This window comes from Candoia aspera, chromosome 1, assembly GCF_035149785.1.
Source record: "Candoia aspera isolate rCanAsp1 chromosome 1, rCanAsp1.hap2, whole genome shotgun sequence".
NCBI classification, from domain to species: domain Eukaryota; kingdom Metazoa; phylum Chordata; class Lepidosauria; order Squamata; family Boidae; genus Candoia; species Candoia aspera.
In genome coordinates, this window is record NC_086153.1 from 136,531,757 (window position 1) to 136,556,498 (window position 24,742).

Genomic DNA, 24,742 nt, shown 5'->3' on the forward strand with positions numbered 1-24,742 from the left:
CTGAATAATCTGAATCTATTAAATGGGCAGCAAGGGGTCCTTCTGCTCACCTTGAAGGAGGTCTTTCTCCTCCATGAAAAAAGCAGATTGAGTCTAGTGGGTAACAATAGAGACACTACTCTGTTTAGAGCAGCCTTTAAAAAGGTGAAAACTCAAACTAAATTAGGCTTGTTTTCACCATTTTTTCTCTAATGTTTCTTATGGTATCTCTTTCTCTCTTTTTTCCTCTCTTTTTATCTCATGGGGTTGAATCGTCCCTGCTGGGTTCTTCCTCTTTAAAGTTTTTGTTTTGATAAGCTGTAATAAGGCAGATGTGTTCAGATCTAGTGGGGAAAAAACACTTAATAATCCACTGAAAGTTATACAGAGGTTCACAGGTAACTACTGTACTTTCAGTGCGTTCAGTTCAGTTCATTGCTGGAGATGCAGCTTCAAAAACATCCATTCTTTAACGTGGTCTTTGTGGTTCACATATGTGCACAGAACTACATTAGGAACCCTCCAGAGCTTACAGAAATGTGTGATAGGGACCTTGCCTTACATGTACCATGCAATTAGGTACAATTCCTGCTGAACCCTTTCAGTGGTGACATGTTTGTCCTTGAGCTCTTTGTTTTGTTAACAGTTATTTTATAGTTTATTGCCTTAGAGATCCTGTTTTCCAAAGTGCCAGCATTGCAAAAGTAAACTTAGGACAAACAAAAACGTGTGTGTGTGTGTGTGGTTTGCCTCAGTGAGGATCATGCAGTACATTCTTCTAACTTTTCTTCACACTTGTTCCTCCAACTTTGGCCACTTTTGGGGAGCAAGTTCAAAAGTGGTAGACTCAAAAAGTATTGTAGCTCTCTCACTTAACTGCCAGCGAATCCCCTCCACTTCAGTACGTAATCTTTGATGTTCGTTGAAAACTAAAATAACCACAATTGTTACCTACTATACCTACGTACCGTATTCATATTCAAATGGAAAGAGGGCCCCATCTATTAAGCTTTAGTTTCTTTTTGAAACTGCAAGTGATAAGAAAGCAGAACAGATTATATACCGAAACATTCTTGTTTTTTAAAAATGAAGCAAAGTTGTCTGATGCATTTTTTTTGGAAAAAATTTTCACAGATTTATTAGCTGCAACTCTGCTGTAGTTGGTAAACGTGCAGTACCTGACATAGGAAGCCACCACAAAATGTTGAGTTGGATCTGATGAGGTGGAACTGTGATCCATAAAAGCTTATGAGATAAAAATGTATTGTTTTTATGGTGCTACAAGATTCTTTGTTCTTCAGATATTACCTGATGTTACCATAACATGTTTTTTCTTCAGATGCAGTGTATTTGCCCATTAAAAAAATATTGCATAAAAAGTATGCAAGCATGTTTTCTTCTAGATGGGGAGCTTCCTTAACATCAGATAACAGTATGAAATAGTGGAAATTGTTTAAGAAATTAGTAGTTTATATAACCAGTGAATATTTGAATATCAAGTGACATTTGTAACTTGAGGAAGGATGGTGGGGAGTTGGTATTTCTTTATAAACCCAGTAGTCATACAAATATTTTCATGCTCCTAGGCATCATCATCTAAGAATGAAGTTGGTAAAAGTAGCCATACAAATACAAAGTTCAAGTGCTAGTTTATGAACTGTAGAAATTTGTAAACACTGATTGATTGAAATCAAGAGGGCTGGAGATGAGGCAATAGTTCCTTAATGAAATACTTAGAAAGCTGTTAGGAGGAGTAAATTACAGGTATCTCCAGCCTAAAATATTTTTTATGTGTTTGCCTCAATAAGTTTTCAGGTATAGACCAGGGCTCCTAGGCATGCACAATCATAAAATATAAATAAGATGAACTAATCCCCCAAGATAATTTCTTCCATCTAAGTGAAACTTTTACAGGGCTGAAAGACATATCTATAAATAACATGAGACTAATAAGTGATGTTTTGCTTCATAGCATGCCAGTTTATTTATTTATTAAAAGAAACTTTTTAAAAAATCAGGTGAGGCAAGGACCATGAAGGATAACAAAGGTTATGGCTGGGGAAAAATGGTGCCTATAGGCCATATGGAGAAAACATTGCAGAAATAAAGTTATGGATGGTCTGTAATAATAGTAACTAGGGTTGTGTTAAACTCACTAATTCAGCAAAGAACTGCTTCAGAAAGCTCCAGAATGTTCAATTCCCTTCCAGACCTTACCAAAGTTCCTGCAGACCATGATGTTTTGTGGCCAATTTGACAGTTTTTGGAAGTAATTGCCAAACTGCAGTCTAGAACTGGTTTGAAGTGACCTGTGAGTGGTCTAGCTCTGAAACAGTCCTGTTTCATTCAGAACTCCATTTATCTGAAATGTTCTGTGCTTTTACCTATGTTTTGCACATCCCTAGCAGTAACAAAGTTACAAGCAGTCTGAATCGCTTCACATCAGAAAAGATAAACAGAAGTGAAGTGCTTTTAGGACAGTATCTAAGAGTAAATAAATTCTTGTAAGGTAAGGTCTAGGAAGAACTTTTAGGTCCTAATGTTAGATCATGCCCTTAAATTAGGGAACAATGTCCAGTACTGAAATGCCTTGGGTATGGCTTCCAGAGCACCTCCAAAAGATGCCAGCATATTGAACACTTTAATGTGACCTACTGGTAAATTATTAAATACATGCTGAATAATTATCCTATACTAATTAAATTAAATTAAATTTGAACAAATTTAGTTTTTATTCTAGTTTTACTGATTTCTTTGTTCTTATACTTGGCTCATAAAAGATTGCACACTAGTGCCCTAAATCCTAGGATGTCCATGTAAAGGTTTTCTATTCTCTCCCCTTTTTACTTTTTTTAAAATTTTGCTCATGCTTAGTACTGAGATTATAATAGTCTGTGGCCAATTAATCTGGAAGTTATCGTACGAATTTGAATGGTAGTTCTGACTCTATATTAAATAAAGATGATTACAATAGTACTATTCATGGCTACATTTATAAATAATTACTTTAGGTAAATTGTCCTTTGCATTTTAGGAATTTTTCAAATTCACCAGAACCTCCAGAAAAGCCCCCTCTGACAAAGGTAAGAATTTGTTTTAAAATAGTAAGAAATATACATTATGAATATAACATTTGAGCTCAGTTAGATCTTGTAGTTGAGCTGAATTTATATGAGGGACTTCTCAGCCGAAATGATTTTCTGTTACTGCTCAACCATTTCTGCATATCATGTACTGCAAAATGCAAATTGATGCAATATATGAGAATTGTGTCAAACTGAACAGCAGTTTAAGATGGATTTACACGAAGATGTTTTAAACATGATATCCTGGTTGTTTCTATGATACGTTGAGATTTAACACATCTAGACTGATAGCCATTTGAATTGCAAAACAGTGGAATGTGTGTGTGTGTATACGTAAATGCAGCATTCTTATGCTATGGTCTGTGGTCACAACAATAAATTATTTATTTATTTACTTGCATACATAAATGCACAGATATACACATATACATACTCATACATATATATGTTACCAAGTGTATAGTCCAGAAGCCATTTTAGGTAATATTACTTTCTTTACTGAAGCTGTAGTCCTCTTTTGAGAGTTAGATAAAAAGCAAAAAAGGAAGAGGAGGAAGAAGAGGAACTTTTCATGCTGAAACATTTGTTTTAATCCATGTAACATGGGTGTTACATACGGTTATGGCTTTTTTAAGAGTCAAAACCCTTAGAGGTATTACCTGCAGTGCTAGAATGGAAAAAAAACATTGAAAGTAGCAACAGCAACAATAGTAGAAGTAGCAGCAGCTGCAGCCGCAGCAGCAGTTTGTATGGGTGTAATGATTGCCTTATCCCAACGAAGTCAGTCTCACCAGGGATTAGTGAATAAAACTGATTCATTGAAAGGATAGTATGCAAATGCGAAGAAAGCTGGGAATGAGCAAAAGCGCGCCAAATACAAACTAAGAACCCTCGCCTCCAAGCCGATCCCGCCCCACACCCCAGCATCGCAACCACCCCCTCCCAGCGTTGGCAAGCGTCACACATCTGCCTGGGAAAGTAACCTTGAATACATGTCATAACCCAAACACACATTCCTTCAGGGCAGCACAGAGATAACAGCCTGGTAGGGCTGGAATTCCCCACCCCGCAGGTGATAGACACGCATCAGAAACATGACATGCGAAACGTTACGATGTATGCAAACCATTGGAACGATGAACATGACAATGGGTCTGTCAGAAGTTGGCATTTTTTTCAGGCACCAGGCAGAATTGCAAGATTCTCTGTCAAGGTGGGGCACCAAAAACAATAATTAAAAACAATAGCAACAAAAACCTTGTATGTCTCTCTGTGTGTGTCTCTGTGTTATTGCCATAGAAGCTCAAAAGATTCTGGTATTCTCTGAAATGTCATGACATTTTTGAATTCTTGCTAAAAATCTTTTAAGTTTTAATCTTGTAAATTTTCAGAGAAGAATGCTGAAATCTGCCATTCATCAAACTTGGGAATATAAACCGTTTTTTAAAAGAAAAAATATTTTTGGAGTCCCTCAGATGCCATTTGGTCTGTTGCTGGTGATGTGGTGGGATTGAGTTTTGCATTGCCAGCGCCTGAGTTGTGTCTAAATAAATTAAATTATTAATAGTAACATAAAATTAATTTTAAATGGCAGAGTGTAGCTTTATTTTATAGAGAGGCATATATAAACATCTTTTTCATCTCTTCTTGTTTTTAAGAGCTTGTGTTTATTCTTTTCAACTTATTGGCAAGAAGTAGAAAATGGACTATATTTATTTGTCAGCAAGGTAGTTGTCTGAAAGCTGAAAAGAGCAAGACCAAATTTGGGGTAGTGGAGAAACTGGCAAATTTGAGAATAGACCAGATGAGGTTGGAAACCAAAGTGAAAAAAGGTTATGGAAAAATTCCCCCAGTAGATCCCTATGAGGGGGCAGTTGGGCAGGTCCCTGTATTGTTGGCAGCTCTTTTGCTGTAAGCCCGCCCTTGTCCCTCCCAGGCATATGACCCAGCACAGAACAGAAGCAACCTCTCCCATGCTCCACTGCACATAAACACACACACACATGCATCATGTTCCTTCATTACCTAGAAGAAAATATAGGCACCTTCTATGGCCGTTGCTGGTAAAGAGATCAGAAACAGTTCTGGAACCCACGTTCACCATGCCTTTCTTACCTTCTTTTAAATGAGTTGGAATAAAGTAGCTGAGCAAGGCCTGGCTTTGTGATGAAGGTAACTCAGCAGTCATGTATACTCATCATCCCATTCTTCATCTTTTCTCAACCTCCAATTCATGAAATCTTCATAATTTGGAAAATATCCTCACTGTGCATAAATAATTTCAGATTGTACCTAAGGGTAAGCCCCATTGAATTTAATATGAATTATTTCATTTCCCTCCCAGTTGTTTTAAAACTGCATTTTAGTTGTCCTGTAAATGGTATTATCATATTTAAAAAGTCACATCCAAAAGTTTTTTAAAATTTTGTATTTTTAACCAAAGCTTTGATACACATAGACATACACATTGGTGTGTGTATATTTGTGTGTGTATGCAAATAAATACACTGGCATAACAATTCATTATGAAATAATTTGTGTATTTTTCTCTCAAAACACATTAAAATTAATATCTGTTTATAATGATAAACATTATAAATTTTATAACTGTTGCTGTTGTACAGATGTAAGAAGAATGAGCATTCTAATTAATAACTTGAGTAATTCAATTTTGGAAACAAAGGCAAGCCTAATCTATCCTGTTTTGCAAGTTTAAAATACTCAATTTCTGCATTGACTAATTCCCAACTTCAGTTCATTTGTTCTGACAAATACATTGCTGAAAAAGATTTAGGAACCCCAAATTTATATCTGTTAAAAATGTTTAGCTTCTTTGTCCACTCAGTCTTTATTGCCTAAGCACAGATCATTACAGAGAATCAATACGGTAAAGAATAATACATTTGAAGTGTTATAGGTTGGCTCCAGAGATGCCAATCTGTTATTTTTCCCAGTCACAGAAGAGCTAATGGGAGAGTGGTTTACAAAAATAACGACTTCAAATTCATAGAAGTTCCCTTGCTTGCACAATCACATTCTCAAGGTTTTCTTGAAGCATCATTCTGTTTCTTTGATTGTATAAGCTGTTAAGAACATCTTGAGGTATCAAAAGAGTAACCTATAATCCAGTACAGAAACACAGCATTTCTATCAATGAGCTAGAGAAGTTAAATAAAATGAGCTCAATTCATATTCTGCAATTTAACTACCATTGTTTTTAGGATAATGCTAGCTACTGATAGAATTTGATAAGAACAATGAATATTGTGGAACCCATACAGCAGTGTTTCTCAACCTTAGCAACTTTAAGATGTGTGGACTTCAACTCCCAGAATTCCCCAGCCACTATGCTAGCTGGGGAATTCTGGGAGTTGAAGTCCACACATTTTAAAGTTGCTGAGGTTGAGAAACACTGCCGTAGAGGCTTATAAGCAATTCAATGAAACTTATCCAGTCTTACTAATGATAAAATATGATGTACTAAGTACTACCTCATGCCATAGTAACCTATGAAATTTTTATAATATAAAAGGATTGTGTAACTTTTGTTTTATATGAATTCAAAGTAAACTTGTATAGTCTTTCCTGAGTCATGGAAAGCATCACACTTCTTGTAATAGTCTTTGATAACAACCTTTGCTATTATGTGGACTTCAGCTTCTAGAATTTTTAACAGTGACCTCTCTGGCTGGGGATCTGATCTGACTCTGATCTGATCTTATCATCTTATCTTGTAAAAAATTATTGGCCACCCAATTCCAGTGGACTCTGTGCAAAAGTAAAAAAATATAACAACAGCAAGAAACATTAAATCAACAGGCAGAAAAACGAAGAGTAGCAAAAATATAGAATAAATATAGAAACATCTTGGTTTTATACACTAAAACTTTATTTACCTAGTTTTTTTCACATTTGTGGTAAAGTAAAAACCATAAGACAGAAATAAAAAAGGCTTTATGAAGCAGAAATAGAGAATTATTTATATGTCATTTGTGTATAGTAGTATATTATATGTCTCTCTGTATACAGATATAGATGTATATGAGAATTAATTTAGTGAAAAAATGTGCTGGTGAACATGTGCATGTAACTTAACTTACTGTTTAGTACAAAAGGAATAAAATATTTTAAATTAAAATTTTTATAAATACTCAAATTTATGATGCATATAGGCATCATATATGATGCATATATGTGATGCATCTATATCTTTTTCTAAATGTAATCACTGGACATGAACTGAAGACAATATTTGACATAATGTATATCATTAGGTATTACACACTTTTTGTCATTTTGATGAAGCCTCCAGTTGCTGTGGACACTCATGCCAAAGAAACCCTATCCTTGTCCTTATCCTTTAACCTAGAAAGGGTTTTCTTTTTCATTTTCTTATAAAAGCCTAAGACTTTGGGGCAAGAGGAAAATGGGGAGCCTGCTGTAATAAGAGATAAAAGCTTCACCACCACCACCACCACCACTTATTTATTTCTTTGTTTATTGCATTTAATAGCAGTTCAATAATTGAATCATAAAGTCGCAAACCAAGACACAATATAATAGCAATAAGATACACAACAATAAAAAAAATTAAAAGGTATCACAGATGGCTCAGTACGTAAACATAACTGGAATGTTCTCTGAGACAGTTTGGTCTTTAACATCTTCCTGAAAGCCCTTGAGGAGAGTGCCAGTCTGATCCCCACCAGCAGACCATTCCAAAGCACTGGTGCTCTGCTACTCAGAAGGAGGGCTTACTAGTTTGGCCCCCCTCAACTCCTGGATGTGTGGGTCTACAAGGAGTTTCTCTGTAAACAGTTTCATAGGTCAGGTTGATCCAGGTTGGAGTAGGCTTTGCGCCTCAGTGCTGGGGTGGTGGGGCACAGGACAGCAGGGGCTGCAGAATGCAGGGGACCAAAAGGGCAGAGATGGGGGGAGAAAGGCGGGTGGGGGTTGTTGAAGTGCACCCTGTGGTCATAGATGCAGGCAGGTGGGCTGCCAGGTGCCTGAAGTTTGATCAAGTTACAGCTGTAATTTCGAGTACCAGGCGTAAATACTATTCATTCAGCACTGTTGTAAACTTCAAACAGTCGCTGAACAAATGGTCATTAAGCAAGGACTGCCTGTACTCACTTATTTTCTAAATCATAAATTTCTGACAAAAGAAACTGCTGGGCTACATCTTGTGATTCTCCAGTCCACTTCCCATTGTTAAATAATCTCCACTGGACTGTGAGATGATGTACAAGATAAAGGCATCATGGAGAAACAAAAGCACTTTTGTTTTATTTTATTTTTTATTGACTTCAAGTCAGTGTTGACTAGTTCTTGCAGTTTTCTGGGCAAGATTTCGGAAGTGGTTTGTCCTTGCCTGTTTCCTAGGGCTGAGAGTGACTGGCCCAAGGTCATCCAGCTGGCTTTGTGCCCAAGGCACACAAAGAACTACTTTCTTAATCACTAACAAAAATATCTGTCATGTGTATATAATATTTCAACCAGAATCAATCTGCTGCAGGATAAAGGTCTCTTCACTGAAGGTTATGGACCATAATCTTCCAAGCTGGTCTAGTGCGGGTTGGTAGGTTTGGTAAAGGGATGTTTTTTGACTTCTCAGTCTAGGACTGAGAGAGAGCGATTGGCCTACAGCCACCCAGCCAACCTCTGTGCCTAAGAGAGGACTAGAGATACCACACTGGCAGGGAGAGAGAGAGAGAGATCTGAACCCAAAAGAATAGATCTATCATTTTGGGTTTTTTTGTAATTGTTTCAGCCTCCTGTAGAAGCACCTAAACAAGAAGATCGCATTCTGACTCCCATACAAGTATCAAGAGAAGGAGCAGGAGATAGGATTTCTGTTTATTATGCAAAACCTGAGAAAGCAAGTCATGGAAATGCTCCTAGACCACTATCTCCCAATGATGGTAATGTGACATAATGTAGCTGGTGCCTAAGATTTCAAAATGACATTGGGTCTTTCCCCACTTGCACCCAATTGGGGCAGAGATTTGATCTGGTAATGTCATTTTTTTGCTGTGTCCCCATGATGTTTTGTTAATCGTGTCCCAAGCCCACAAATAAGATGCAGTTAAGTCATCTTTAGCTATACTAGTATTAAAGTGATGTTTTCCCCTTATTCCAGCCTGAAGATATATGAAGATATATAAACTCTATTAAGTTTTGTAGCCATTTCCTTGGAGGGAAGTCAATGCCGGCAATGATTGGGAACAGAGACAATAGATGCAGGATAGGGACTGCAAATTTCATGACAATATTATTTCTGCCAGTTCGGGAGGGGTGGACAGCATTTCAACACAGCAGTGAGGAAAGGCCCTTTGTATTTATACCTGTATATTCTTGTGCTTCTGAAATGAACATAATCGGTGGTTATACCAAACTATTTTACTTAAACTGTATCTGACAGTAATTGCAAAACAGTGGTATCCAAATGCAAGTTTCATTTTAAAAACTTCAAAATTAGCTCTACTAGCTCAATAGAAGAACTTGCTCTTTAGGAATATTAATCCTTTTTCTATACCCCTCTAAACTATTTTGCCTTAACATCAGTTGTTCAAAGAAAAAGCCTCAAAATTTACACTTAGCATAGGCATCTCTTCCATGAGCCTAAGCAGCTGCTTAGAGCTACAGACTATGTTGATTTAATTATACTTCATTCCCCAAAATATGTAACATAATAATTCTTTAAGAATTGTGTAGCAAAAATTTCTTACTGTAATTTGCACAACATGGGTAGACAGTTCCTTCAGACCCTTGTCATTTGCCATTGAAATTTGGCAGTAAAACCCATTGCCAAATTTCAGTTGTTCACTGCTTGGATCCAGTGTTCGGTTACTTCAAAGTATTAGAGCTAAAAGGAAATTGACAAATGAAAAATATCCATTTTAAGATTTAAAGATGCATTAAATTAAAATTTCATATCTGTTTTGGAATTGTTTATATTTTAAAATGCTCTCATTTCTTCTTTGGAAACACCCCATCTGAGGACTATATGATTATGTATTTGTGTTTAATGTACAATTATGTGAAAAAGTATTCACTCCTTTCTGGATTTTCTGAATTTTTGCATATCTTTGCTGCTGATTGTTATCAAAATTACATGTGAAAAGGGAATTTGAGTGAACAAATAACCCCAAGGGTTCAAAGTTGTTTCATTTTTCATTAACAGAGTCATCTGACATGTAATTTGTCAGAGTGAAAAAGTGAATCCTCCTCCTTCCAGTTTGGTAGATTTAGTTAAAGGGTTAATTAGGACCAACAAGTACTTCAATAAACCGTCAGAGCTGATTTGATCCAGCCTCACTCTCTATATATCACACAAACTTTGATTTTTCCTATTGGCACATCATGCCCCACTCAAAAGAAATTTCTGAAGATCTCCATAGAAATAACATTGATACCTGTCTGTCTGGAAGACATTATATATGAAGCTTTGGAGTCCACCAGTCTATAGTCAGAGACATAGTTGTGAAATGGAAAAGATTTGGAACAATAGGGAATAGCCATCCTGTCAAAATCTCTCCAAGAGCACAGCATAAGAGTGTCCAGGAAGTCACAAAGAACCCCAGAAAAATATCCAGAGATCTGCAGGCTTCTCTCTCCTTGGTTAAAGTTAGTGTATATGACTCCAACATCAAGAAAAGAAAAAAAATGAGCAAAAATGGGATTCATGGGAGAGTAGCAAGACAGAAGTCATGGCTCACAAGAAGAACATGAATGCTTATCTCAAGTTTGCCAGAAAAATATCTGGATGACTCTCCAGACTTGTGAAGGAATGTCCTGTGGACAGATGAATCAAAAGTGCAAATTTTCAGGCTACATGAGGTTATGGCTATTAGAAACCAAACCTGGCATTCCACAATAAGAATCTCATACCACCTGTCAAGCATAGATGTGGTAGGGTCATAGTTTAGGGATACTTTGCTGCTTCAGGATCTGGATGATGTGCCATTATTTAAAGAAGGCTGAATTCTGTTTGTTTCAGAAAATTCTACAGAAGAATATCAGGTCATCTGTCTACCAGCTGAAACTCAGGTGGTTCATGGAACAAGGTAGTGATCCCAAACTTACAAGTAAGTCTACAAGAACATGGATAAAGAAAAACAAATTGTTTTGGAATAACAATATCAAAGTCATAAACCCCATGCAGATGTTATGGCAAGCCCTGAAGTGAGTGGTTCATGCTAGAAAACCTTCAAATGCTACTGAAATGGGCCGTGGTGAATGGGCCAAAATTCCTATTTAGTGATGTGAGGGACTGCTCACCAATTACAGCAGACATTTGGTTGCAGTTATTGGATCTAAGAGTGGTGCAACCAGTAACTGAATCTAAGGGGACAATGTCTCTTTCACTGGTACATTGCATGTTTGATGACTTTGTTTATGAAATAAATGAAACAAGCACCAAGCTTTGTTCATTCATTCCCTTTTTATGCCTCAGTAGATCCATATTAAGAGAGCCAGTTTGGTGTAGTGGTTAAGGCCCTGGGCTAGAAACTGGGAGACTGAGAGTTCTAGTCCCACCTTAGGCACAAAGCCAGGTGGGTGACCTTGGGCCAGTCACTCACAGTCCTAGGAATCAGGCAAGGGTAAACCAGTTCCAAAATCTTGCCAAGAAAACTGCAGGGTCTAATCCAGGCAGTCACCAGAGTCAACACTGACTTGAAGGCACCGGAGAGAGAGAAAGTCCCACATGAAGCCTGGATAATGTTTAATGGCAAAATGAAAAACAGAAAATCTGGATTGGGATTAATTGTTTTTCACAGATGTGTATACAGCTGATTCATAATAGGCTGTATACTGTATTGTTGATTGAATTATGTATAGTGTAGAGATTTTTAGAGATAATATGCAAAAAGAACAGAAGAGAAGTAGTTCATTTTCCAGTTATAAAAGTTTAAGCATGAAAGAAAGCCCAAACTCATCTCAAATAGATGAAGTTGTGGAAGAATTGAAAATTTTATTGATTTGGATAGGTAGAGAATTGTATTCCAAGGAAAGAAGTTGAATTAAAGCTGGAAGTTGTGGACTGAAACAGCTTTGATTGCTATTTTTTTCTGTAACTTTAAAATAGCGTGCTAGGCAAAAAAAGTAAAGCCTTTAACAACATTCTATTTGCTGGTTGGGAACATAAGTTGTTAAGAGAATGTTATCCCTATCAGTAAATAAATCAACACAAGAGTACCAAAACTTAGATAATTATCTCAGAAATGTAGTTGTAGTGGGACAACAAAGTGGGCAATGCTGAAGTATTACTGATCCTTTACATTAAATAATGTCATCTTCTATTTTTTTCCTTAAAAGTATAAGATGGTGCCACCTAAAATATTGTAATATTATACTAATATTATACTATAATCACAATATTGAAAAATTAATAACTTTGTTTAAAGTATATATTTTTCTAATAGCAACCTTCCCATTGTGATGAATGTATGCACCTTATTTTCATCAATCTGTGTGTTTTTGTGTGCTTTTTTTATACTCATTTTTGTTCTTTGTTTTTAGAAAACAATTACAAAAATTAAAGGATTAGTTCCTTTTTTATGCATATTGGTTTATGCAGCACAGATTGGATCAATTTGCCTTGAAATACAAATTGAATCCACACATATATAAAATATAGCTGAACACCTTATACCAGAAGGCTGAACATTTAGTAATCTAAATATTTCTATTATTTATCAATTAATACTTGCAAAGCTGAATAATATCTCCTTTTGCTTACTCATTTACTAATAAGGATGACTCTTAATGCAAAAAATACTATTTTCAAAATTATTGTTACGCAACTGTTGCTTAAAAATAAGGTTAAAATTTCTGTTTGATACAACTAAAGCTTAGTAAAAACTAAATTTTTCATCTATAGAAAAGTATTTGTAGAATGTTTATGTTAGTGGTTCTGTAGGGTAAGATAGACTGCTTTTTTAACTGATTCATTTTCAGAGCATAGTGTCTATATCGCTCGTAAGTCCCCAAGAGAAATCGAAGGGGCTCATGAGATTCAAGAAGACAAAGATGTTCAAGTGGAAATACCCATTGATCAGGTAAGTTTAAAGTACATTTTTCCTGAATGAAATTATTGGAACTCTGATTCCCAGCTTCCTATGTTTGCTTTCCTTTCAGGACTACTAAAAAAATTAAAACATTCTTGTAATGGACCAATTTTATGTTAAGTCTTGCCAGCTGGGTCTCCATTTCAGATCTTAAGTTGCAGACAGCTTAACTTTTTTTGTGGGGGTGGGTGGGTGGGTGTTCTTTTTAAGTGAACATAAATGGTAATAAGATAGAGTCACCGATATTAATATGTATACTGAAAAAAAAGTCTGTATCTTCAGAAATAAAATACTACTGATGTGAAAATCTTTAGAAATCTCTGACTTTGTAAAGATTAATCTGTGACCTTGGCATTTTTACATACCTATTGGAAAGTTGGCCTTGTTCTAGTTCAAGACACTTGAGCACTGACTTACATAATCAGAAAATACTCAGAAAAGTCATTCCTTGATTAATTAAGATGATTTCCAGATAGATTACTTATGCTACTAGTCTATAGGTGCTATGCAGCTATTCCTTCTTTATTTTTCTTACTTACTTACTTACTTACTTACTTATTTATTTATTTGATTTATATTACCACCCCTCTCCCCCAATGGGGGACTTCTTCCCTCTTTAACAAATTTTCTCAGGTAAGAAAAAAAGCCAGAAGTCAACAATGGAAAAATATAAGTAAATTACAAATAAAGGATGTCATTGTTTCGACTTTATAACATTCCGTAAATGAGGCAGGACAGTTGCACAAACATCTCAAATGGAAGCGCTCATAATTGTTGCTTGCTTTAAAAAGATCGTATGTTTTAGTGTTATTTAAAAGGTACAATTAACCATAACGGTTATTAAGATTGGGCAAAACATTTCAGAGTTTTGCAGTTCTGTGTGGTTTGAAGTACCTCTTTTGAATCCTTTGCACATCTTTATTGGATGTGATTCTTATTTGACTAATACGAATTCTTGTTTTAGACTCAGGCCAAATTAACAGAGTTAGCCTGTAGATTTTTAACAGTAAACCCTACAATGTTTTCATTAAGTTAATTTTAGATTTTACTAAATCAAGATTTTAATCAGAAGTAGAAGTCTTAAAATAAATAAAAGCCTTTAAAGTAGAATGGTGGAGAAGACAGAGGATGAAATTTAATGGTATACACTTACCAACAGGCTGTGCATTCGAAATGAACCAAACTTCAACGGTATGCATCCCCAAAGTCTTCTCCGTAGGAGTGGGAAAGGAAGTGCTGTTGTGTGACCTCTTTGACAGGGCTCAGAATCCAGAGTGCTATTTATTCTGTGAAACTATTAAAAAATAGGATTTGGGGAACCTTAAAGCAAATAGGAAGAGGGGTTACAATATTTCACAATAGGAAAGTATAGGGAGGTAGTAGCAATAACTCTGGTTACAATTCTCCAGTTCATTTGTATATGTGTGTGAACAGAACTAAGACAGTTAAGAGGCCCCAGAGATATATGCTTAAGGACCAATGGAATTAATAAAGTTTATTAGGGAAGTTTCATTCTTTGATAGAATGTGTGCTTCTCTTGGGTTTTCTGTCCTCGTGTGGAAGGAAGGAAGGAAGGAAGGAAGGGGCAATATTCTATCTGTAGGGAACAAACTGAAAGGGAGAGGCTAAGTATAAGTATTCCAATTAGGGGAAAGTAGAATAGAAAAACAGAGTAATCTCTTTCAAAGGAGCCACAGCATACAGTATATTCTCTGTTCATTTTCTTGGATTTCTACTGATTGTCTATTTCCCTGGGCTTTTGATTTACCATTATGAAAGGGAGAACAGAAAAACTTTTTCTGATCAAGCATAACCAGCCTTACTTTTTAATATAAATTAATTGCTATCTTTTTCTCAGCAGAGAAAATGAGACATATTTGCATATTTTGTATTTCTCATGCAATTGTTTTGATCACAAGTGTTTGCTGAGGGGTTTTGTATGTATGTGAGTCAACCGTGACTCCTGGTGACTTCCTGGACAGTTTTCCTGGCAGGATTTTTGGCAATGTTTTGCCCTTGCTGAGCGACATTTTTCATCGCAGTTTGGTTAAAAATTTGAGGATCTGCTTATCTATGGATGGGCTTATATGTGACTATATACAGGAAGTACAGTATAAACATATTTAAAAACGCTATTACCGTATATACTTGCAGATAAGCCCATCTACGGATAAGCTGAACCCGATTTTTTGGGTATACTTTGGCACCTAAAATTCTTGGTTTATCTGTGAGTATATACAGTACATCTCTGGCTGTACTGTTTGGATTATTGGCAATTGTTCCAGAGTCATGCAACCATTTTTATATTAAAATTATGTATGTTTTTATTATTGGAAGCTAGGGCAGAAATCCATATTGCTAGAAAATAATAGCTTTCTCTGTTCAAAAATGGCTTAACAATTTAATTTAACACTGGGAGAGTTTCCATCTATCCTTGATGAAAGAAGTTGCATGTAAGTTTAAGGATTAAAAAGAAAAAGTTTTACTTTTGAAAAACAGCAAAAGTGGGACTAAAATGTTGATTCTGGAAAGCTAAGGGGCCAGATGGATTTGAAAGAATATTTTCTGCAGGTTGCTTAAAATTTTATAAAAATATATATGAAGATTTTGAATTTAACTCCCGTGGGAAAGCTTTGTTGGTTGGAAGATAAATATATGATAAGAAGGGACTTTGAAGGTTGACTAGAGGGAATCAGAGAGAACTAAAGATTACAATTAAAGGAAAAGAGACCCATTAATACAATGGAGCAATATTATTTGACTATAGAAGAAATCAAGGTTATTTGGGAACAGTGTGCCCAGAAATTGCTCTTAAGATTTTCTGCCACTATAAAAATGGACTTAACAGAAGCTACAGAAGAGGAACAGATTTTATTGGACAAAATAGAGACTGAGATTGATCTGAATGTGGGTCTGAAAATGCATTTTAAAATGTCAGATTACAAGAGTGATATGGAAAAAAATACGACTTTGGATTTACAAATGAAATCGGCTGATGATTTAATAAAAAGGGGACAGGCAGATAATAAATCAGAGTGACTTGGATGACTTTTTTAATTTGGATTTACAAAAGAGACTTTTTAAACTAATGAAGGAATTTCTGAGAGGATTCAAAGAGAAAATGATAAGAAATCAACTTCTGGGACATTATTTGAAGGAATTAAAGATCAAGCTTATTAAAAGTAAACTGAAGGAATATAAAGTGGATTTATTCAATCAGGGTTAAATATGTATGTGTAATGATTGCCCTAGCCCAAATACTCAGACTCACAAGAGGCTGCTAAATGAAATCTGATTTATTAGAGAACTAAAGACAAGTACAAAGAAAGCTGAGAATGAGCAAAAGCGCGGCAAATACAAACTTAAACCCTTGGTGCAAACGTATCCCGCCTCCCTCGTAACAGCCCCGCCCGGCACAGGTGCTAGCAATCGTCAGAGTTGCTAGCCTGGGAAAGTAACCTTGAGCGCAGTAGATAAGACAAATACATTCCAAAGCAAAGCGAAAAGATAACTGTTCCCATCCTCCCCATAGAGATGAAACACGCATCCAATTAATGACATGCGAAACGTTACGATGTATCAAAGACATTGAAACGGCGAACATGACATACCGCCCCCCTAAAAATACACCTAAGGACCTGGCTTAGTGGGATAAGCAGAGTGAAAACGGGCTACGAGGACAGGGGAAGCCACATCTGGTGCAGCCACCCACTCTGGATGAGGGAAATGTTTCCAACGAACTAAATATTGTAAAGTATTGCGAAGGCGTCTAGAATCCAAAATTTCTTTAACTTCAAAGTGTTGCTGACCATCAATCATGATGGGGGTTGGAGGTGGAGGTTGGCGATGCCAGCGGTCAGAAGGAATAGTCGGTTTGAGCAAACTGCAATGAAAAACAGGGTGTAAGCGTTTGAGGTTATGAGGCAAGTCAAGTTTAAAAGTCACAGGGTTAATCTGAGCGATAATCGGGAAAGGACCCACAAATTTAGGCGCAAGTTTCTTTGAAGGTTGTGAGGACTTGAGAAACTTAGTGGAAAGGTAAACCGAGTCCCCGACTTGGAATGGAGGGTGGGGGCCCCGCTTTCGATCAGCATACAGTTTATAATCCGCTTGTGCATCAGCTAATGCCTGTTGAATCATTGGCCAGGAGTCAGCCAGTTGTGTTGTCCAATCATCTGGAGTAGTTGATCCTGCAGGAGGTTGTGGTAGATCAGGGATAGGCACAAAGTCTTTACCCTGGGCTACCCGAAATGGGGTTTGGCCAGTGCTTTGGTGCACTGCATTGTTGTAAGCCACTTCAGCAAACGGTAGGAGGTCTACCCAATTGTCTTGCTGATAATTTACAAAAGCTCGAAGGTACTGCTCCAGAGTAGAATTTAGAGCCTCAGTGGCCCTGTCCGTTTGAGGATGCCAAGCCGTGGAGAGGGCTTGCTTCGTGCCTAACAGCTTGAGGAACACCCGCCAAAATTGGGAGGTAAATTGTGTGCCCCTGTCCGAAATTAAGCGGGAGGGGCATCCGTGTAGCCTGTACACGTGTACCAGAAACAGGCGGGCCAATTGACGTGCTGACGGAATGGACACGCAAGGGATGAAGTGAGCTTGTTTAGAGAAATAATCTTTGACCACCCAAATGACTGTTTTGCGCTGGCTGGGTGGCAGTTCTACAATGAAGTCCATGGAGATTTCCTCCCAAGGGGAAGAAGGGGCAGCCACCGGCTGTAGGAGGCCCTGGGGCTTGCCCACCTTGCGTTTAGACATTGCACACACAGTGCAGGAGGCAATGTAGTCCTTGACATCTTTACGCAATGTGGGCCACCAAAACTGCCTCCGAACCAGGTGCAAGGTTTTTACAAACCCAAAGTGGCCGGCGAGCTTGTCATCGTGTGAACGTAGTAACACATCTTTTCTGAGGCTTTCAGGAACATAGAGGCGGTTAGATTCCCAAGCGAAGCCTCTGTCAAAAGTAACACTGTCTTTATTCGCTAGCAACCAAGTATCCGTTTTCAGTTCTTTCAGAAACTTTTGTTGCAACTGGGAGGGAATTGACAAAGTGCTTGGCTGGGCAGCGCCCGTGGTGGGCGGCTGCTGCGCGCGCGTTTGGCTTCGCGTCACAGCCTGCATGCCCAATTGGGGCGCCGTCCATAGGGTGCTAACCACTTCTGGCGCTGCCCCAGCGTCCTGAGGTTGCCTTGACAACGCATCAGCCAAGAAGTTCTTTTTCCCCGGAATAAATTTCAATTGAAAATTGAAGCGATTGAAAAATTGAGCCCAACGGACCTGTTTGGGGCTCAGTTTCCGAGGGGCAGTAAGCGCCTCCAAGTTTTTATGATCAGTCCATACTTCAAAAGGATGATTTGCCCCCTCTAACAGATGCCGCCAAGCTTCCAACGCGGCTTTTACTGCAAATGCCTCCTTTTCCCAGACATGCCAACGTCTTTCAGTTTCGGAGAATTTGCGGGATAAGTAGGCACAGGGCTTGAGGCATCCAGTCCCGTCTTGTTGCATCAACAATGCCCCAATGGAATAATCGGAGGCATCTGCCTGTACTACAAAAGGCTTTGAGGGATCAGGATGCTGTAAAATGGGCTCCTTGACAAAAGCTGCTTTCAGCCGCTCAAACGCCGTTTGACAAGCAGGCGTCCAGCGCAACAGCGCCCCGGGATTCTTGACTCTCCGAGTATCTCCCACCCCTTTTGTTCGAAGCAGTTCAGTTAGTGGCAAGGCAATCTCGGCGAACCCCCTTATGAATAATCTGTAGTAGTTGCTGAACCCCAGGAAACTTTGCAGTTGCCTGCGGGTGCGGGGACTCTCCCAGTCCATGATAGCCTGCACCTTGGCAGGGTCCATCTCTATGCCTTTATCTGAAATTCTATACCCCAAGTAGTCAATTCGGGTCTGATGAAAGGCACATTTAGACAGTTTGGCATACAATTCAGCTGATCTGAGTTTACACAATACTTTCCTTACCAGAGCCACATGCTCTTCCATGGTTTCAGTATAAATTCAGTATAAATACATCATCCAAATACACCAGTACCCCTTTAAACAGATGTTCATGCAGTACCTCATTGATTAATTGCATAAATACCCCAGGGGCCCCAGCCAAACCGAATGGTAACACCTTATACTGGAAAGCTCCCAACGGGCAATTGAATGCAGTTTTCCACTCATCCCCCTCCTTGATTCGTACACGATAGTAGGCTTCTCTTAAATCAAGCTTAGAGAAGATCTTTCCCTTGGCCAGATGTGACAACATGTCCTTGATCAATGGCAAGGGATATTTGTTGGAAATTGAGACGGCATTTAATCCGCGGAAATCGGTACAAAGTCTCAATGTCCCATCCTTTTTTGGGCGAAAAAGCACCGGCGCCCCCACCGGTGAATTTGCCGGCTCAATGAATCCGCGCGCCAGATTTTTGTCCACAAAGTCTCTCAACAGAGTCAGTTCCTTTTGTGTCATGGAATAAATCTTTGGCTTGGGCAATTGGGTGTTGGGCAGCAGTTCTATGGCACAGTCCGTCTTTCGATGGGGGGGCAACTGGTCGGCTTCCTTTTCACCGAATACGTCAGCAAACATCCTGTACTCGGCCGGCAAGCCTTCCAGAGGAGGAACCGGGTAAGGCGGAGTCGCAGCTGCCGCAACCCCCACCATCTCCTCTGGGGCACCCTTCCCCTCGGCCGCTTGATAGAACCCATCCCTGAACGTGATAGTTCGGTAAACCCAGTTTATGTGGGGGTTTTGCTGCATCAACCAGGGTACCCCCAACACCACCAAGGGCCCCCCCACCGGAGCCACGACAAAAGACAACCCTTCTTGGTGGCTGCCCAGTTGCAAGGCTACGCGCCCTGTAAAATGGGTGACCGGTTTGCCCCCTGCCATGGACCCATCCAGTTGAGTAAAAGCGATGGGTCGTTGTAAAGGGAAAATGGGTAGCTCCAAAGCCGCTACCACGTCGGGGTGCATAAGACACCGGGAACACCCCGAATCAATCATGGCCCATACTTCTACAGTCTTGGATTGGGAGCCCAATTTCAATTTCACCGTGAGAATGCGGTAACTGCCACTCACCGATGGAGGCTCGCGCCCTTCCTCTACCACCTGCCCAGCGGCGCCCTTTAGAGCAGGTGGCTGGCGTTTCCCGCCGGCGGCAGGATTTCGGTCTCCCCTTCCATGTCGTAGAACATCACATCGTCTCCCTCGGCTTCAGCCACCGCGGCTTTCTGCTTCCTTGGCAATGCAGGGGACTTCGCCGACGGTTTGCCGGGCCGTTCCTCCCCCTTTGCCTTCGGGCATGCTGCTACTCGATGCCCCTCCTTACCACATCTCAAACACAAGCCTTTTGCGTACCGCTTCTCCCGCTCCTCGTCCCAGGGTCGTTGTCCCGGTTTCCCCCCGGTGCTCACTGGGCGGCTGGGTTTCACCTCCCGCCCCGACTTGGCGGTCTTCCGCTGGGCAAAGATCTCCTGGGCATGTTCAGCCCTCCCCGCCAGCAGGATCCATTCGTACAGCGTATATGGGTCGTCCCTCCCCAGGGACCAGCGCAGCACCTCTGTATTCAAGCCATCCTTGAAGAGCTCGATAATGGTTGCTTGGGACCAGTCATCCACCTTCCCAGCTAGCGCTTTAAACTCCAAAGCATAATCTGCGACCGATCTGAACCCCTGCTTGAGTTCCTTCAGGGCTCGCTTTGCTCTCTCTTTTGCTAAGGGGTCCTCGAAGTGTTGTTTCAACGCCCAGAGGAACTCATCGAAACTTTCCAGTTCAGGCGCTTCCGACTGGCACATCTGGACATACCAGTCTGCCGCCCTCCCCTTCAGTTTGGTGGCAATGGTGATGATCCTTGCCTTCTCCGATTGGAAAACCGCTCCCCATTCTTCCATGTAAGTTTTCGCATTCGTCAGGAAGAACGAGAGTTTGGTCGGGTCCCCATCAAACTTGACAGGGAAGTCTCGCATGCCGCCTCCCGCCGGGCTGCGCCCCACCACTGGTGCTGCCGCGGCTGGTGCTTCCCTGGCTCGGGGCGGCACGGGGCCCCGGGGCGATCGCCCGGGCGATGCTGCGATTTCCATCTGGACCGACTGGTCCCCTTCGCGCCTCCGCACCACCCGTCGCCGTTCCGGGGACCGCCCCTGGGAAGAAGGGGTTGAATGCCTCTGGCTTGATTCTTCCCGGACCTCTCGCAACGAGGTCACATCCAAGCTCAGCTGTTTCAGTATAGCCTCCAACGAATCCATTTTGGACTCCAGTACTCGGATCCGATCCGGAGTGGGTGAGCCCTCCGTTGGCTGCACCTGCACCACGTTGGGGGATAATGGGTATCTCTGCCTCCAGGATGGGCCCCCCGCTACGGTGGCATCTCCTTGGGTCTCATCCCAGGTGAGCAGCTCGCCCGGAGAATTCACGGTGGTCTCCGGGGCCGTTTTCAGCCCCCCGGCTTCACTCTCCGACTCGGAGCTCGCCTCTTCCCGGATGGCTGACAGCTCCCCACCTTGGGACGGTCGGCCGGACTGCCTCACGGTCGAGTCCGGTTCCCCTTCTTCCATCATCATGATGTCGGGTTCGGTCATCGCGGGCTCTCTCCCTCACAGGGTTCGACACTTGTCTTTCCTGGACAGGGGCCAGCGGGGTTAGGATCTGAGATTCTCAGCTTTATGTAATGATTGCCCTAGCCCAAATACTCAGACTCACAAGAGGCTGCTAAATGAAATCTGATTTATTAGAGAACTAAAGACAAGTACAAAGAAAGCTGAGAATGAGCAAAAGCGCGGCAAATACAAACTTAAACCCTTGGTGCAAACGTATCCCGCCTCCCTCGTAACAGCCCCGCCCGGCACAGGTGCTAGCAATCGTCAGAGTTGCTAGCCTGGGAAAGTAACCTTGAGCGCAGTAGATAAGACAAATACATTCCAAAGCAAAGCGAAAAGATAACTGTTCCCATCCTCCCCATAGAGATGAAACACGCATCCAATTAATGACATGCGAAACGTTACGATGTATCAAAGACATTGAAACGGCGAACATGACAGTATGTATGTATGTATGTATGTATGTTGTGGTTTCTGGCAGCTCTTAATGGAACTTTTTTTCTTTTACCAGGACTGAATGATGAAGCTTTAAAGATTTACTAGTGAAGGAGTTTTTCAGAGAGATTTTAAAGACTTGTTTATTGATAACAGATATGACAAGGGGAGAGATTTCTTTTGCTTTATTTTGTAGAGAAAATGATAAGTTGAAAAAAAAAAGGGATTAATTTGGTTAAGGTTAAAATATATATACATGTTATTATTTCTGGTAGCTCTTAATGGAAGAGCTAATTAGGAGTGAATGATGAGCTTTTACAAGTTATTTATTGATAAGAAATGAGATATGGGAAGAAAATATTTTTTTATTATTATTATTATTGAAACATTAGAGAAGGTGTTAAGTCCCTGAAGTTGTTTTTACTTGTCTGGAGAGGGGGGGAGTCGTTTTTTATATATACAGTATTTTTTCCTATTTTTTTTCCTTTTTATTTATTTATTTGTCTATATCCTTTTTTCCCTCTGCACTTTTTATTTTTTACTTTTTATATTCTTCTTAGTTTCTATTAGTTTTTTATCTTTGTATTTGTAAACATTAATACAATTATTGCCTTAAAAAAAATGGCTTTCCAATGTCTGGGTCATTGCTTTGTCAGAAATTTGTTTTACCAACCCATGATTATTAGAGATTAACACTTAGTCAGAAACCAAACCAGAATTACATTACTGGTGAAATTAAGTTAAGAGAGTCTTTTGAAGAAAGCTACTTTCATTCTCTGCACATGTTAATGACTTTGTGACCTTTCCTTTTTAGTTTGCTGTAGTGTTTTCTCTTGCCTTTGACCTAATACTGTAAGCTCCCTCAAATAACGTCAAACTTATCTTTTGTCACTATACCTGTGCTTTGCACGATGGAAATGCAGCATTCTGCTTACAGTTCAGTTTGTTGTTATAGCACCATTTTATGCAACTTTTTTTTTTGCTTAAATTCTAAACGGACATTAAGATGTTCTATTATGACATACCAAAAAAAGAGCCTAATCTTTTTTTAAAAAAAATCTTTGTATATATAAAGTATTTCAATGTCACAAATTATTCAAGGTTATTGAGACTTGGGCTTAGTTCTCGTTCTGAGCGAGGTTAATATTGTGGAAGGAGAAACTGTAGACGTAAAAGATATTTTACCTAAGAACAAGCAGCTGAAGGAACAATTAGGCTAGAATTCTTAACGTGTTACATTTTTATGTACCAGACATATTTTAAGTGAAAATGCTTTCAAGCAGTCTTTTCAACTTCATTTGCTATGCATAGTGAGAACTTGACTTGAGATTTGCTTGTACAAAGTATAAAAACCAGTTTTTAAAAGGTAAACAGAGCATTGCTTATTTTTTCAGATTGTGATAAAGTAATGTAGGAAAGCTTATATTTTATTTCTTTCTGATCATGTGAATCATAACTGGATTTTATTCTAATAAAGGCTATAGATGAGGTTGTCCAGGACAAGGACATTTATTCATATCCTGGAATTACAATAAAACTGGTTAGTTTTGTTACTGTTTTTGTAACTCTGGAGAGCAATATAAGGTATTTAAATTCCAGTGGTTTTAAGGGAAATAAATCCCTGCTTGACTTTTTTCCCTGATTTGTGATAAAATAATGTAGGGTAAATTTCATTTTAATGAATTCTGTTCATGCAAGTATTAACTAGACTTTATCCTAACCAAAGCTGTACCTGAGGTTGAGAAAATGTATTTGCATCCTGGGATGAGAGAAGAACAGGTTAGTTTTGTTAACAGTTTTTCCAGCATTTGAAAGCAATATTTGTTACTTAAAATGAAATCTCAGGTATAAATCCTTGCTTGTTAGTTTGTTAAAAGAGAATAATATTGTGACATTTGTAACAGGTTTTGTGTTTATATTTGTTACTTGAAAGAATTGAGTCTTAGGTTTGCTACATAGAAATTTTATCCTTCAGTAAGGGAAATAGCTGACTGCTTTTTTTTTTCTTATCTGTAATAAAAAGTGGAAAGTCCTTAAACTGAATTGGAATTTATATTATCCAAGGTCCCAGCTGAGGTCATCCAGGATGAGGAGATTTATGCAGATCCTGGGAATTTAAAAGACCAGGTTTGTTTTTTGTTTTTTGTTTTTTTGTTAAGCATTGGGGAATGACATTAGAAATGTAAAATGAAATCCTGATTCTGTCTTAAAGCTTTTCCATTTTAAAGCAGAAAAACAATCCTAGCAAGTAAAAATCATTTAGGACATTTCAGGTGCATTGGGTCTTGGCACCTGCATTTACTGTTCATAAGAAGCGGCCTTCAGGATCACTAACAAAGGGCAAAATGTAAAGTATTTTTTAAATAACAGACAAGTTACTTTTTTCTAATTCATGGTAATATAGGAAAACTTTGATTTATTTTCATCTTTTATGCAAATATAACTAGAATTTATCTTACCAAGGCTCCAGCTGAGATTGTTCAGGATGAGACAATTTATGCTGAGAATATAGAGGACCAGGTCAGTTTTACTTTTGTTTTTTATAATACCAGAAAGCAAACTTTGATATTTAACATGAAATCTCAA

General features: G+C 39.1%; 1 protein-coding gene across 1 annotated transcript in view; it reads left to right on the forward strand.

Moving 5' to 3' along the window:
* The window catches only part of DCDC2C (doublecortin domain containing 2C), a 55,303-nt gene that overhangs the window by 15,987 nt on the left and 14,574 nt on the right, over positions 1–24,742 (forward strand). Inside the window, exons 6-10 of the mRNA XM_063314164.1 lie at positions 3,014–3,062; positions 8,836–8,986; positions 13,026–13,126; positions 24,221–24,283; positions 24,620–24,676. Of these exons, the coding sequence (XP_063170234.1) occupies positions 3,014–3,062; positions 8,836–8,986; positions 13,026–13,126; positions 24,221–24,283; positions 24,620–24,676 (421 nt within the window). The remainder of the gene's footprint in view (positions 1–3,013; positions 3,063–8,835; positions 8,987–13,025; positions 13,127–24,220; positions 24,284–24,619; positions 24,677–24,742) is intronic.